The sequence below is a fragment of the Lytechinus variegatus genome, chromosome 10, assembly GCF_018143015.1.
Source record: "Lytechinus variegatus isolate NC3 chromosome 10, Lvar_3.0, whole genome shotgun sequence".
Lineage (NCBI taxonomy): Eukaryota > Metazoa > Echinodermata > Echinoidea > Temnopleuroida > Toxopneustidae > Lytechinus > Lytechinus variegatus.
In genome coordinates, this window is record NC_054749.1 from 7,427,815 (window position 1) to 7,443,883 (window position 16,069).

At 36.4% G+C, this 16,069-nt stretch overlaps 1 protein-coding gene across 1 annotated transcript; it reads right to left on the bottom strand.

The window, feature by feature from the left end:
* Positions 1 to 206: 206 nt before the first annotated feature.
* LOC121422611 (josephin-2-like) lies at positions 207 to 15,634 on the bottom strand. The gene is made up of 5 exons (XM_041617768.1): positions 15,578 to 15,634; positions 7,878 to 8,139; positions 6,389 to 6,539; positions 3,806 to 3,931; positions 207 to 2,751 (listed from the first exon to the last, which is right to left on the bottom strand). Exons 3-5 carry the CDS (start codon positions 6,502 to 6,504, stop codon positions 2,448 to 2,450), a joined length of 546 nt encoding a protein of 181 aa, XP_041473702.1. The 5' UTR covers positions 6,505 to 6,539; positions 7,878 to 8,139; positions 15,578 to 15,634; the 3' UTR covers positions 207 to 2,447.
* Between the last annotated feature and the right edge of the window lie 435 nt (positions 15,635 to 16,069).

Here is a 16,069-nt window from a genome sequence, read left to right on the forward strand (position 1 = left end):
GACTCCTAGGTCGTGTAGACTACACTCTCACATGTATAACATATGATCCTGTTAATCTACCTAAACAAATATATTCACATGGATAAAGTTTCATACATTATTACCAAAATGCAACAAAATATAATATTTCCTATATTGGACTGCTCCCAAGTTCATTCAAAAGCATATTTTGCATTGATCCAAGCCCAACTGCAATTTTAAACGGGTTTATTAAGTTTACCAGGCTTACAACAAGGACAATTTTAAAAAATACCTTTTTAAAATAACTTTGGGGTAAATTGCCCTTTCTGCATGAAATGGAGCCCCAGATCTCATCCAGGATGACATTGTGCCCCTCACCTTTTTGAGGTTGACATTATTCCCCTGACCTTATTGAGGTTGACATTGTGCCCTCGACCTCATCCACATTGACATTGTGCCTGGACCTCATCCAGGATGACATTGTGCCTCATTCCTCATCCAGGTTGATATTGTGCCCCTGACTTTATTGAGGTTGACATTGTGCCCTCAACCTCATCCACATTGACATTGTTCCTGGACCTCATCCAGGATGACATTGTGCCTCATTCCTTTACCAAGTTGCATTGTGCCCCAGACCTTATTGAGTATGACATTGTGCCCCCAAAATTCAGTGTGGATATGTCACATCATCTCAAAGTAGGAGGAGCTCCATGTAGGGTGTTAATGTCCAGAAACCTATTCTTGAGGGAACCTTTTGTTTCCTATATGTGGAATTCCTTACAAGTGGCACTTGATGTTTCTCCGTAGCAACTGGCAAGGAATATTGTATACATTTTCGTACATTGTAGAGTGTTTCAACAATGCATTAAAACAGCATACTTTGGTGTGTATCATTTACCTATAGATGCAGTATGAGAGCCTATTGCACAAAGCACCGGAATCTGATGATCTCCCGTACAAACTAAAGAATGATTGTTGTTCAATACTGTACCATATTGAACAGTTTAATGTGCACGCAAATGCAATGTGCATCTTAGTGCGCAGTGATACTAAATAATGTCATAAAGAGCCACATTTAAGTCATGTTTTTTGTATCAAACTGCTCTTACGAAGTGGGGCTACATCTGCATGTGATGTTCAGTGACATGATTTGCTCGCTTGCATTACGTTTTAGGGAATAGATAATAATCATCATAATGGAAAGCTTGGAATACCATAGATATTCCACTTGTTCGGGCCAATATTCAACTCCTCTGTGATTCATGGAATTTTGGCCCTAAATCAAGTAATATCTCTAGTATCCCATTCTGATCTATCCAATATAATACAAATACACTGGTCAGGTCCCCTTCTCCATTTAGTCTTCAAGAGCAACTTGCATTGCAAATAAAAGTTTGGCAGTTTGTGATTGTAACATCAATGCAGTTAGACCTTCATTCAAACCATTTCCAGCAGAAAATTGTCTGATTTTAGGTTCCAGAATTCATCTTTTAGTGCATTTTAGAATGACATTTTGAGGGTATCATGATATAGTTACCTGCTCTGCTTAAATACGATTTTTGTACCATCAGGATTTCAAAATTTGCTAACCCCCCTCCCCCATGACCATGCCCGACTTTCTGAAGCAATGTTTAATAGCATTTCATTCATATTCTGAAATGTGCATAGGGGGAAGGATGTAATATTGTACACCAGGATACATTACAAAGGTCAAATGAAGTTCACCACCTATTAACATTCTTCACATACCTGTACAAGAACATGTACAGGTAGATATGTGAGGAAATTAATGACGTGCAGGATCATCCTATACAGCGGACTCTGCTCTGCTGTAAGTCAACCTTTATCATTTCCTCATCGGCACGTGAATATTCATTTAAGTCGACCTATTTTCAAAACCGGGAAATGTAACTATAGCTATTTTACATCCTCTATTTCAAATAAATTTCTGTGGTCCTTAGGATTTGACTTGGGCAGTTTTATTTGTATCAATATATATGTTTTTCTGATGACCTTTAGCAATAGATGCTAGGTCCTTAGTTCCATCGCCTGAAATACATATATATACTTATAAGCCAAGATACATACATATCAATACAAAAATTGCCGCTTTTCCACTTTCACCTTGATGAGGGGAAGTCCAGTAGGGTCCACAGAGTGTATCTTGTAGACGACTATGCATTGTAGAACCTTGATGGCTTTGGTGGCCATCTCCAACTCAGATCCTCTATGCAAGTATACCTCAACATCAGGGTCAGGATAGGCATATACAATGCAGAGACCGAGTGTGGCTGTTACATGTCAACGCACAACTACACGATATACTAGTAAAAGACAGGAACTGACATGCATCGAACACACAAACGATTTGCTCGATGCTTGAAGTAGCTTGAGATTGCATGAAGTGCATTGCTGGGAATCTCGACACCCGTTTCTTGATGGCAACAAGAGATGACGGAGCGATGATTTAAGATCCTGGCTTAAGATCAAGATGTTGGCTCGTGCAGCCATGTGCGTAGTTCGCAGACATCCCTCTCCACGATCAGCAAGAGTTCGCAGCCTTTCTGCTTGAGCTGGGAGCGGAGAAAGTCCAGGAATATTGCGGGGGTGGCGCCGATCGTCTGCGGCTTGCCAAGTTTGGAGTCCAGATTGTAAAAGGCGCCCTCTATGTGGCGGAGGGCTATCCAGTGCTTGCGGCGGATGGGAACGCTGACGAAGCCGAGCTGGATGGGCGAGGGTACGTTCATGATGAAACCCAGGATGTTGTCCAGTTCAAGTTGTTCCAAACTCCTGGTGGAAGAGTAATTACAATCAAAGATGAAAAATATATGATATAATGAGACTTGAAAGTCTAAACAGGTGTTGTGATGTTTTAATGCAATGATATCATTAAACATTTACATCAATGATATCACATTATGTACAATTGTCAAACAGAAATCAATAAATCAAATCACACAACCATTTCATCGCCATGTTCCTGGATTTTAAATAAAAATGTCAGTATATAAATACAATTTCTTTTTTGTCTATTTATTTAGTCATTAATAAATCATCAACATACAAATTCTTTACATGTTACAAATTTCACTATAAAGATTGCGTAAACAAATTAACGATAAATCATATTTACACAAGAATGGAGTGATCAGAAACATAACTAGAAAAAAAAGAAGGCACAGTACATGCATGATAAAAATATTTCATTAAAACATTATGATACTTTTACTGAGCAAGAATCCCTTGAACGGAAACCAACCAGCAACAAAATTTATGACAAAGTGATTAAGACAAAAAATAAAGAGATTTTAGAGCAAAGCAGTATAACAGGAAGTAGCAGGCTGGAAAAGGCAGATACCGCTTTTACCATCATGATATCCTCAATAACATCATTCTCAAATTTATTATATGTTGATACAGCCATTTTTTTCAGGTTGGACTAAATTATTCAATGAACTCTAGAAACAGTTAAGCATGAAGCATGGGAAGTTGGGAACATTTGCATTTTTTAGAACAGGAAATTCAAGACCAACTGCTTTTTTTGTTGAATTGTTAATAGAAGATATTAAAAAAAAATAGAAACATGTATACACATGTAGTATATGTATATCAATAGGATGTCGAATGGAGGGGGTATGATATATGTAGCAATGTACTGTGGTTCCCTACTCTAGCACACTAGGATAGAGTGTCATATATATGGTTGAGTAATAAAATTATTCCCCCCCCCAAAAAAAAAAGAAGAAATGGCATTTATTTATACCGTTTGTGAAATTGAAGAAATATAAATATATTAATAAATGGATAAATTGTATGAAACTTAATATCATGAACTCTATCTGACCTTCTTTTATCCCACCAAACTGCTTCGCATTCTCTCCTCTGAACAGCAGCCATGATGACATTCACATCATAGTTACCCAGTCCCAGCATGCTCTTGTGTGGGTTCAGTACCGTACCGGGCGATAAGCTGCCATCAACAGGAAAAAAATTAAAAAGCTTTAGTGAGTAGACTAGACCCAACTTGAACCAAAACCATGCATGACTCATAACATAAAAATTGCAGACCTTCAATACAAACCTAACATACCAAAACCAAAATAAGTTGTGTGTCTGTTTGTATGATATGAAAACCAGTCGTGATGAAAACCATACATGAGGCTGGTGCTATTTAAACATTTAAAACATACATGTACATACAATGTACATATAGTCATGTCCTATCCTCTTGATATACAATGAAGATTTTCCAGGGGGGGGGTGGGGCACTTCCACCGACGAGTGGATACCATGCGTGACCATACGCTTTCAAAATGCCGTACACATTCGTAATTCCGAAGGTTCGTTAATCCGAAGGTTCGTTAATCTGAAAACGAAATAAGGTTCTTTATTCCGAAGGTTCGTTTATCCGAAAAAGAAATGTGGTTCGTTTTCGGACTAACGAACCTTCGGAATTACGAACCTCATTTCATTTTCAGATCTACGAACCTTCGGAATTACGAACCTCATTTCATTTTCGGATTAACGAACCTTCGGAATTACGCCACAAGTGTTCGGATTAACGAACCCTTTTTCGTTTTCGGATTTACGAACATCGAGGTATAGGCAATTTATGTGTTTCGAAATTACGAACCTTCGGAATAAAGAACCTTAAGAATTACGAAGTGTAACCTCGAAAAGCACCCTAAACAAGTATTTTTCATGTTCTAAAAAATGCACCCCTTAACAAGTATTGACATGTGAATCCCTTCTCTATATTGGAAACAAAATGGTACCCTTGACAAGTATCCCTGAATTGACCCCCTAAACAAGTACAAAAATATTTTAATTACTTACATTGGGTTCAATACCGCCCCACCTCGCTCAAATCAGACCCTAAAACAAGCACATGTAGTTTTAGGGCAAAAAGTACATGTACATGTAGTTTTACATGTAGGGCAAAAACTACATCCTTTTATAAAGTAACGGGCACTTTTTATAGATGATTACCAAAACTTTTAATTAAAAAGGGCTTGAAATGTACGTAACTTGAAAATTTTAGGTTCTCACAGGAGTTTTAAAGGTTTTTTATCACAGAAAAAAATGGTTATATGTTGAATTTGAAAAGAGAAAGACTGATTGAAAAAAGATGAATGATTTCCATTCACATCTTATTAAATAGTCTTGTTTACCTTTATATGGCTTTGTACATATTGATTCCAATCACAGTTTGTACAGTGCACAATATAGAGTCTGAAGTAGTGAGACACTTTAATTTCTATATGCTTTTCACATTGCATTTCCTTAACCGTATCATTAATTCCAGACTATCCTTTACCCCATGATATCTATTTTTGGTTTCACACTGTCTTTCTTAACCCAATACTATTTGCTTGATAGCAACAGTTAACGCCTTAACCCCGGACTACCGCACAGCTCATGAATATTGATGATTTTGCCACACTGAGCATGATTAACGTGAAATTTTAACTTCTGTGATTGGCTATAAATGCTTTTTTGATACACATTGCAGTACACACGTTCCCTGAGGTGAGAATAAATATATGCATTGCAAATGTCAGTTTAACAATTGGGCGATTCCATAAAATAATCAACTCTTCTATACGTCCGACCCCCATTTTTCTCCAGTCTTACTTCACTTCATAAACTGACCAATTCATGGTTCTTTAAGAACATTACAGACTGTCAAAAGAACAAGAATTAAGAGACAGAAAATTTCATGAAGGTTTCACATACATGTATAGGGGGTTGGATGTACATATTCTATGGAATTGCCCAATTGATATCCCCTCTCCCACAGAAGAAAAATATTTATACCAGTCAAGGTTAATTACGGGACCCGTCTTCATGAATAATAATTACACCTGTATACCATGCTTATTACAAATGGTGCATATTAAGGCTGATATTTGTCCCTCCATGTATATGCCCTTTGAAAAGGACAAAGAAGAAAAGAGAAAGGAAGTTGCTGGCATTTGTAACTCATTCAAAATACTGAGTATACTTACATGTACATGTAAAATAATCATTTCTTTTAAAATACCCTATTTCACCAGCTTAAGATAGTCAGAATCTAATGTCTACTGACAAATGTTTACAAAAAGAGGTTTTATGCGACAGCAACTTTCTTTTTTTCATTTCATGAATTTGTTCTTAAATTGTATTCATCTAATGATTTAAGTCATTGATTCCACACACATCATGAATATCCTTACTTTTGATTTTCAAACAATGAATATTTTCAATTTTTCCTATGGAATTTGAAATACAATTGTTTTCAATAGAACAGACTGAGTGTACCCATACATTTTCAATAACTGAAATGCAGTGTACATGTACCGGCATGTAGTACAAATATTTTGGAAAATAAGACATGAAGAAATGACAAAAATCTAAAAAATGTTCCTAATTGCCATATCAGACATACCTCTGGCAGAGCTCGTCCATGGATTGTTTATTGAAAGCCTTGGCATCCTGGAACACATTATTGAGGGCATGGAGAGCACACAGCTCCCAACGCTGCTTCTCGTGGTAGATCGGCATTACACCTCCTTGGAGGTCAAAGGTCACTTTGTCAGCTGAAAATGTAATCATTCAAATCCAGCAACAATTATAGAAGTGTATACAGAGTAGCTATTAGCTCCATGTACATTTATGTAATTCATCTGAGCATCTGAAAAATGCTACTACTACCATGTACAGTATACAGTGTCTCCAGCAATTTCTATGACTGTACAAAACTGCAAAAGAGGAAGACTTTAAGGGGAATACCTTTGTATTTTTTCTCTTTTCCCCTCTCTCTCTTCCAATTTTTTTTGGTCTTTTCTTTATTCCCATCTCTTCCATGCTAATTTCTGGTTCGACAGAATTCATTGTTTTTATGTTATTTGGCAGCATGTATTTTCAATTTCAATTTTGGTTTATCATGATGGGGATAAATGTCGTTATTTTACATGCACCCCCAACGTGATTAACAACCTTTCTATGTGTTTTGATATTTCGCATGATGTACATGTAGAATTTGTGCAAATTGAGTCTTTTCTTTTGATATTGATTTTATTTTTATGTAAATGATTGTAAAGGGTAATGCAATTTGGCTTTTCAGCCGTTATAGACACCCTTGTTGAAATAAACTGTTTTAAATAAATTTTCCCTTGTCTCACATCTGGGCATTTAGGATGCGTGTACAGAAATACGTTTTATACTGATCTGTGCAACAACAATCTAGGTCATAATTAAAGACAACGCTGTATCCGGGCGCTTACGAAAGTCATAATAGTAAAGTGCAGAGCCTAGACCCTAATATAAACATAACACAATAGAAATACCTTCATTTTCATGATTTTTGCTCTAGATATCTGATTTGGATGATAATGAATATTGACTGGCTCTTCTTTCGCAGAACAGTAAAACCATTGCCCTTGAATTTGAAAGAACCATATTGCCCTCGTCTAAAGACTAGGGGCAATATGATTCTTTTGCTGTCAATATATTTGATGTTCCCCTCAAAGCTACATGTAGTCAATATTGTATGAATATGTTGTACATGTAGGCCAGTTGTTCACAGATGACGTCACAATTCAATACTTTGAAAATTCCTAACTCTATATTCTTTGATACCGGTAGATTTTCATAAAACCTGACCTGCATCAGTTCCGAGGATGGTTTCTTGGATTACTTTGGGGCTTTTTGAATGTTAACACTTGTGCTGGACTGGTTTCAACTGAATCAGTCCACAAAAGAGAATGTGAATACGGACTAACAAATAGGAGATCAATACACTTTGAGCAGTAGCACTTCATAGACATGCAACATTAATATTTTTAATATTCAGTCATTTCCATGAGCATGCAATAGAATGTTTTCCAAATTACAACACCAAAAAATTCATTTCTTAAATGCAATTAAGTACTTACATCTGTGGAAGTGTACAGAGTCTACATGTGCAAATTCAGCAAAGCAATGCCTGTGATGTACTGTACATACTGCTTGAAGGCTTGTGCTTGTCTGTCGTTGATCTTGCTATGATTCAAGGTTCATGATGCATCGATAATCATTTAGACCTGCATAATCCCATGTACTAATCCTTGGAGATCAGCTAATCGCCTAATGGACTTGCACTTCCAGTAAAGGGCAATCTTGAAGGGAAACCTACGTGTGGGTTGCTGATAAAATTATCTGTATGGGAGAGCAATAACATGTAAAGGTATTGGATTAATTCCAAAATTTTAAGCTTTGTGCACTACTCCCCCCCCCCCCCCATAAACATCCGTTTTAATCAATTATAGTGTTCAAAAGAAGTAAAAATTCATGTTAATAGGCAAACATCACCTTGTGCTTGAAAAAGATTAAGCAAAAGAAGTAAAAAATCATGTTAATATGCAAACATCACCTTGTGTTTGAAAAAGACTAAGCAAAAGAAGTAAAAATTCATGTTTAATATGCAAACATCACGTTGTGCTTGAAAAAGACTAAGCAAAAAAAGTAAAAATTCATGTTAATATGCAAACAACACCTTGTGCTTGAAAAAGACTAAGCAAAAGAAGTAAAAATTCATGTTAATATGCAAACAAAACCTTGTGCTTGAAAAAGACTAAGCAAAAGAAGTAAAAATTAATGGCATATATGCAAACAACACCTTGTGCTTAAAAAAGTGACAAACAGCCCTTTCACAGGTTAAAAAAATATTGTAATTTGAATGATTCCAGTGAAAAATAAGGCTAATAACCAATTTTTAGCACGTGGGAAACCAAACTAGAATCAATAATGCTAATCACAATCATGAATTCAAATTCCACTCCAGAGGTGAGTTCCACTTCATTTTCACTCAAATTACAAAACAAATTTTCTGTGTGAAAGGTCCGATGATTCTAAAGACGAATTGCAATCATCATTACAATGATAATGTAAGATTCACGTGTGAAAAGGCTTAAAGTTCGCAGAAATGCAACTGACCAGATTTTCTTTTTTCTGTGTTAGACAAAAAAAGATAAGCCTGATAGCATTTATGAAGAGAAACACAAGATAGTAGACTTTATCTACATGTAGCAATATTAGCATATAAATCAGAAAAATATTATTAGCATGTTTATATTGCCATAAAGCCGATATATTTGAGTTATAATAAACATCACAATTCCAAACAAACAACAATACTTCTACCCCATTTTTCTACAGTTCAAAAATTGATCCCCCAAAACAACTATTACAAGTACATGTAAATGTTACAAGTCTACAAGATTAAAAGGAACTGATCAACAAGAACATTAAACAAAAACACTGCAGTACATGTACATTCCCTGGGGGAGCAGTCAAATCAAAAACAGCCCCTAAACAAGTTTTTGTCTCTGTGTGCAAAATTACCCCCTTAACAAGTTTTTTGTGGGCTTTATTTTGACATAATTTGGCCCCTAAACAAGTTGTCTCCAGAATATGATCTCACAGAAAAAAATATCCTAAACACGTTTGGCTAGTCTAAAAAAAAGCTTTGGAAAAAAAATACCCTAAATACATTTGACCCCGCGATTGACCATTGACCAGTCTTTCAAAACCATCCTTTTTCTTGAAAATCAGTGTTTTTGTACCCTTTAATAACGAGTGCATGCACGGCCAACGTCCAAAACTGAAGAAAAACCCACCCCTTTAAACATGTTTTTTTGGTCACACAAGATCAGCAATATATTTGACTGACCCCCCCCCCTGGAATACATTACATAAAATCAATTGATCAAGAAGCAAATGATCAAACAAATAATTCAATTTTAAATCCATTAACAATTGACAGCATCACTGGTTCCAGGTCTTCAATTTGAATAATTCTATGGCAATGCCACTACTCCATCAGGCATATTGTGGTACAAGTGGGATAATCAAGGCCAATTAGAGGGAGGAGGGAGGATCAATGCCAGTCAACAGGGCATCCAGAGTTACATGTACAGGTATAACCTTTGATAACCCTGGTTTAAGCCCTGTGGTTCGTGAAGTTCACAAGTTAAATCTACAGTGCATTAGATGATTATGACACATGTACACTGTGGATTGATTCTTGATTTTATAGAGTACAGCGCCCACATTTTCTGTAGAAGAATGAATGCATCCAAATTTTATTGTGACTCACAATAGCTGTTTGCAACATTCTAACGAACAGAATTCGAAAGGAAAATAACAAAAACCTGGTCAAAATACACACCCGTTTTTTTTTAGGCAAATCTAACATCTCACATACTATGGGACATTTTGAGATTATCAACCTCTGAAAAGTTGTAAAAAAAAAACATTTGGATTTTCATACTGTGTTACTATCATTATGACAGATACATGTATCTATGAATATAATACTGTTGGAAAGTTTGTTGACACTTGGACTTGGGTAATATATTGAACAACTTGTGCTTATACTACAGGTGAATAAAAGGTGAATAATACCTTGTTGCTCTAATTCAAATATCATAAATCATCAGTTATCAATTTTTATGATCACGATCATATTAAAAAACAAGAATAAACAAAGTAATGAAATACATGCGATGATGAAACAAAATATTCAAGGGATACTCTGATGATGGATAATGTACATGTAACTTAAAGTAAACCATAGTGAACATACATGTATGTACATGTACAGCTGGGAAATGATAGAGATTCTCATGACCATCGATCATGATGGTGATAATTTTGATTTTTGATGAATATTCATATTGATGTCATGATGATAATGGTGATCATGACAATGATTATAACAGTAATGATCAAATAATATCATAATTGTGATCACCTTGCTAGTACAACATACATCATGATCAATAACAATCATGATCACCATGATCATCATCATCAACATCATCATCTTCATCAACATCAAGATCATAATCATGATCTTCAAAATGAAAATAGAGTTGGAGAGACAAAATGTGGTGTCTATTAAGTTTGCAAAGCACCACTTAGCATCTGCTATTATTGCTAAACATCAAGGATGAGACTGTAACCCATCTCATAAGAGAATGTACCCTTTATATGGTGGAAAGGAAAAGGTTTGTCTTCCTCCTCCCTCTCCCTACTATATCAGCAAGATAATGTAGATCTTGCGAATACATATGTAACTCCTGTATCACATGCTGTTGCAGCTAGATACTTTATTGGTTTAAATCCTAACACAAAACATCGGTTTCTTCAGCTCCCCACCTTCTCTACTTTTCACTGTATGTTGCATCTTGCATAAACTTTGTTTTGATGTCATATTTGTTATTTGTTGGCGAATAGCAATAAAACAGTCTTGTGACACATTGTATGATTGTCGCCCATCCTTTCCGAGACCGGGGGCGGTATTCTGAGGTCATTTTATCTTTAAAATATTTTATTTCATCTCTTAAAATGAAATTGGTATTCTGAGATGACATTTTATCTCTCAGATAAAATCTAAAATTCTATCTTGCATATAAATTTTATCTTCTTGCGTATCTATGATGATACGCAACAAAGCAGTGGCTGCGTAGACATACCCATCGTGTATCTGGCCATTGCAGCATGGGTGATGTGCTTTGCCCAAGTTACATGTACCTTGAAGAAAAAATATAAAAAACTTTAATTTAAAGAGGGTAGGGGCTATTTTATCTCCACGACATTATTTTGTCAATATTTCTAGGTGAATTAACTCCAAATGTTGGCATGAAAATTAAGAAAAATTATATTTTTGAGAACAACACCTTAAAGTTATTCCTGTACAATAAGGAAGTATTTCATAAGACTTTTCTTGACTAATATTGTCTTTGAAATGATGCTTGAAAAGATGCGATATAGACTTCAAAAAAAAGATGAGAGTATTCTCATTTTTGTTAAAAAGAAATCTCTGTAAAGATGCGCAAGCGTATAGTGCAAGCGTATTTGAAGTAAATAAATTGACGCAATCTCACTCTTCGCCACACTTCCTAGCGGAATGGATTTCCATTGGTTGAGTGATATGAGGGAGCTACAAAAGCGTGTTTCTAATTGGATATTGATTAAAAAATAGGTGTGTCTTACGAGATAAAATGAAGATATAATTGTTCTCAGAATACCAATTCGGAGAGATTTTAACAGTATTTTATCTCACTGATTTTAACGGAGATAAAATACTTTATTTTATCCGAGATAAAATGGATCTCAGAATACCACCCCAGCTCTTTATGTCGATCCTTGGCTTTCTATATATTCCTATCAAACCACTTTTCTGTGTATCCACTGGATACTGCAGCTCTCCAACTGAGATCATTGTCTGTCCAGTTAACTCATTTACTAGAACTAGATTAATTCATTTACTAGAAGTTGAAGACATGACCCCAAAAAATGAAAAGTAGTGGACGATGCAATGACAAACGGATTGAGGGATCTACAGGAGATCGGTCTGGTATTAAAGAAATGTCTGATTTTTACCATTTATAGTGAATTAATTTGTATCCTTTTATATTATATGCATTGGGCACATGAAGGTTCATAGATACATAAAATTCACCCCAACAAACCGATTTCACCCTCTACTTTCTTTACATGTGTCTCTTACACATATACATGTATGGCCGGCGGTTCACGGTTCCATGTCTGAAGAAGTATATGTCAAAATGAAAAAAAATATCATGGAGTCCTCAAGCCAAGGCTAGACTAGGCATAGACCATATGCAATATGAGAAAATTTTCCAAGTCTTTTTTTTTAGTTCTTTTTTTTCACTTCTCTCCTTGGTGACACTGAGATAACTACATGTAGCCTTGAGGACTCCATGATGTTTTTTTCTTAATATATGTCAAAGTATTTTTAAAAAATCATCACGGAGTCCTCAAGGCTAGAGATAAAGCTGGTGTTGGCTTTGATTTGAACTACACTTGTATAGTGAGTGATTGTATTACCGACCGGCCTTGTATTACCGAACGTGCGCATCATCTTCAATTGCTTACTATGTTGGACAAGATTATTGAGGTGTCTGACTCAAATGGTCAGGTAGATGTAATTTATATGGACTTTATGAAAGCTTTTGACCAGGTTCCACACATGCGGTTGATAAACAAGGTTGAGAGTCATGACATCTGTGGTTGTGTCCTTAGCTGGGTCCAAAGTTTTTTGGCAGGACGTTCATAGCAGGTAATTGTTAATGGTAGTGTTTCGTCTTGGGCACCAGTAACCAGTGGGATTCCTCATGGAAGTGTTTTGGGTCCCATTCTCTTTGTCTTATATGTTAACAATTTACCTGACTGTGTTACGAGTGTTGTGTACTTTTTGCAGATGACACTAAGATTCTTAGTGAGATTACTTGCGATCGTGATTCTTCTCAGTTACAAGACGATCTTCATGTATTACAGTATTGATGTGATAAGTGGCTCTTAAACTTCCATCCTGAGAAGTGCAAAGTTTTAACTTTCGGTCCTGTTAACAAGGTGTCAAATTGCCCTCCAAGGTCGTATCATCTAAAGAAGGGTAATGTTGTATATAATCTAGAGCATGTTGACACGATCACGATGAGGCTCATCAGTGATTTTGTTGTTTTCTCAAAATTTTTCCATAGAAAACACACATTTGGTAGGCCTAAGACGATACCTTTTTCAAGCGACCAAAATATTTCACATGCGAAGAGGGGTCCCATTGGAAGCTAAATATCGTAAAAAAGGAAAAAATTTCAGCAAAAGTTTTACATAGGCCTACAATCTGTATTCATATTTTGTACGTACCGTAATTGTGTATTCATGGTGAAAGTTTGGTGATTTCATGAGAATAATTTGTTTGATATGATTGAATTCATGAAGTGTTCGGTAATACGATCCCCCGGAGGGGCCACTTACATTGACGAGTGGATACCATGCACGACCAAAAAAACATGTAAAAAGGATGTCTTTTTCACGATAGGTCACGTTACGTACGTGACGTGATACTGATAAGGGTGTCAAAAACACAAAAATAATGAAAAAAGGGTATCTATTTCGCTCGGAAAATTACGTGTTTAGGGTCGAATTTGCGGGGATGATAAAACAAAATTCAAATGTTTTATAAAGGATGTCCTTTTTGCCCCAACACTTCGTGATTAGAGTCCGATTTGCGCGAGGTGTAGATGTGGTCGTACTAAACCAAAGTAAAGCCGACGACCGAAGGACCCGTAACAATAAAACATTCCTGTACTTGTTTAGGGGTTCATTTCAGGGAATATTTGCCAACTGAGTATATCGTTTTGTTTCCAATACTTGTTAAGAGTCACCCATGGGTTCATATCGTCTCGCGAGCGAAGGATTATCAGTCATACGCACGCGACACACCACTACACTTCGAAAATACAGTGGGCTTTTGCCCACATAAAATATTATGTATAAATAAATATTCCACATCCTGCTATGACACTTACCAAATAATTTAGATCCTTCCGTGACTTCTCCTTGAAGTTTCTTTCTAAAAATATGTATATTTTCTTGATCTTTAGTGAAGATTTTATGGAGATAGAAATCAGTCAGCGTTGATATCAATTTTCTCCTGAAGAGGGCGCGCGATTTATATTCATATCAAAGACACGACAAGGGAAAGAATAGGCACCTACACTATTTTACACGCATATCGACGCAAGGCATTACGCAAAGTCCGTGAAGTGTCCAATCTTTTCATTGTATAGACTTTGGTATACCGTATACGTATTATTGACGTTCGTCAAAGCTTGTACTGCTGGTTTCTTTCCAGGCACGTATATTATTTTCTTTTTTTTTTTATCAGTCATCTTTTTAAATTAATGCAAATGAGTGTTATCATCACCAATAATAATCATTAATTATGTTTTTTGAAGGCATTTCATTAATTGGTGCCCATAATTAGTAAATTAATCATGAGGATTGCGCATTCAAAGAATTTAGATACAGTTATAAAATTACCGAGGAGCTGAATCAAGGTTGTGAAATTATTAGCGCCACCAACGGGCTTCCTTGTATTTCCGTGGGAGAGACAAGCGAAGTCACTTTCGAGGCCGAGGTAAGCAAAATGTGCTTTTTTTATCGGATTATTATTTTATTATTATTTTTATATTCAACAAACTCTTGCTACTTACCGGCAAGAGCCCCGGTGCGTAGCGAGGAGCTTCGGCAAATATTACTTCAGCAATGAAGCGATGTTTGCCGACTACTTCGAAATCCAGGGTCAAACACGGTCTATTGTACGAGGTTAGTACATACTAACCTCGTACAATGTGTGAGTGGTTAAGGGTAGGGTTTCACACGCCACTGTTAAGGGGTGCATTTTCAGAATATGGAAATTACGTGTTTAGGGTGCTTTTCGAGACCCCATGGTGGCGCATGGTATCCATTTGTGAATGGAAGTGGCCCCCCCCCCGGGTACGATCCACTACCATACAAATTACAATTCACAACGAAGTCATTGTGCAGTGCAGAAATCGCTCGAGCGCTCAGCCTAACTCACCCCACACGCACTGTCGATGCACGAATCAAATGACAGTCTATTTTTCATTGCTCTCTCTCGACTTCACTCATCAAACAGTCACAGACAGTAAAAGACTGAAGTTAAGTACAATACTTGAATGAAATGACTAACAAACTATGAGGGCAATATCAATGATATGATAAAATAATGAAAAGGGGAATTAATATTTAATTGATAACTTACGTTTTACAAAAAATAATGATAACTCTGAGCACCCAACTGGCAACTCTCTCGGAATCGACTCCACTGCACCTATGAAATTTCCTTGCTGCCAACGCTGAGGGCGTTTTGTGAAACGAGATTACGAGAAATACTTCTCCGATCTTCTCGCCTTCTTTTATACAGTATAGGCCGCGGAAACAGGGGGGGGGGGGGGGACTTCAGTCCCGCTTTTTTTTCTAAAACCGTGTACAAAAACGTAAAGATTACCATCTAATGTAATGCATGGTCAGCTCCCCACTTTCAAAACCTTTCCGCCGTCCGTTTCGTCTCTTGCTCCCCCTTTCAGGTATAGGCCTGGCTAGCAAAAGTTTGAGGGGGGCAGAGGCAGAGAAAGTATTTGGGGCAAAGTAACTGGAATACCGTGAGCGAGCAAGCAAAAATTGTGACTTCTTTAATACAAAAATTGTATTATCCTGGGCATAATATTCAGAAAATAATATAATATTATGTTTC

Excerpts from the sequence above, each read along its gene's own strand:
- LOC121422611 (XM_041617768.1), bottom strand. The coding sequence starts at position 6,504 with ATGCCGATCTACCACGAGAAGCAGCGTTGGGAGCTGTGTGCTCTCCAT. Across the intron at positions 3,932-6,388 it reads ATGGACGAGCTCTGCCAGAG|CTTATCGCCCGGTACGGTAC; the intron begins GTATGTCTGATA and ends TGTTGATGGCAG. Across the intron at positions 2,752-3,805 it reads GTTTGGTGGGATAAAAGAAG|GAGTTTGGAACAACTTGAAC; the intron begins GTCAGATAGAGT and ends CTCTTCCACCAG.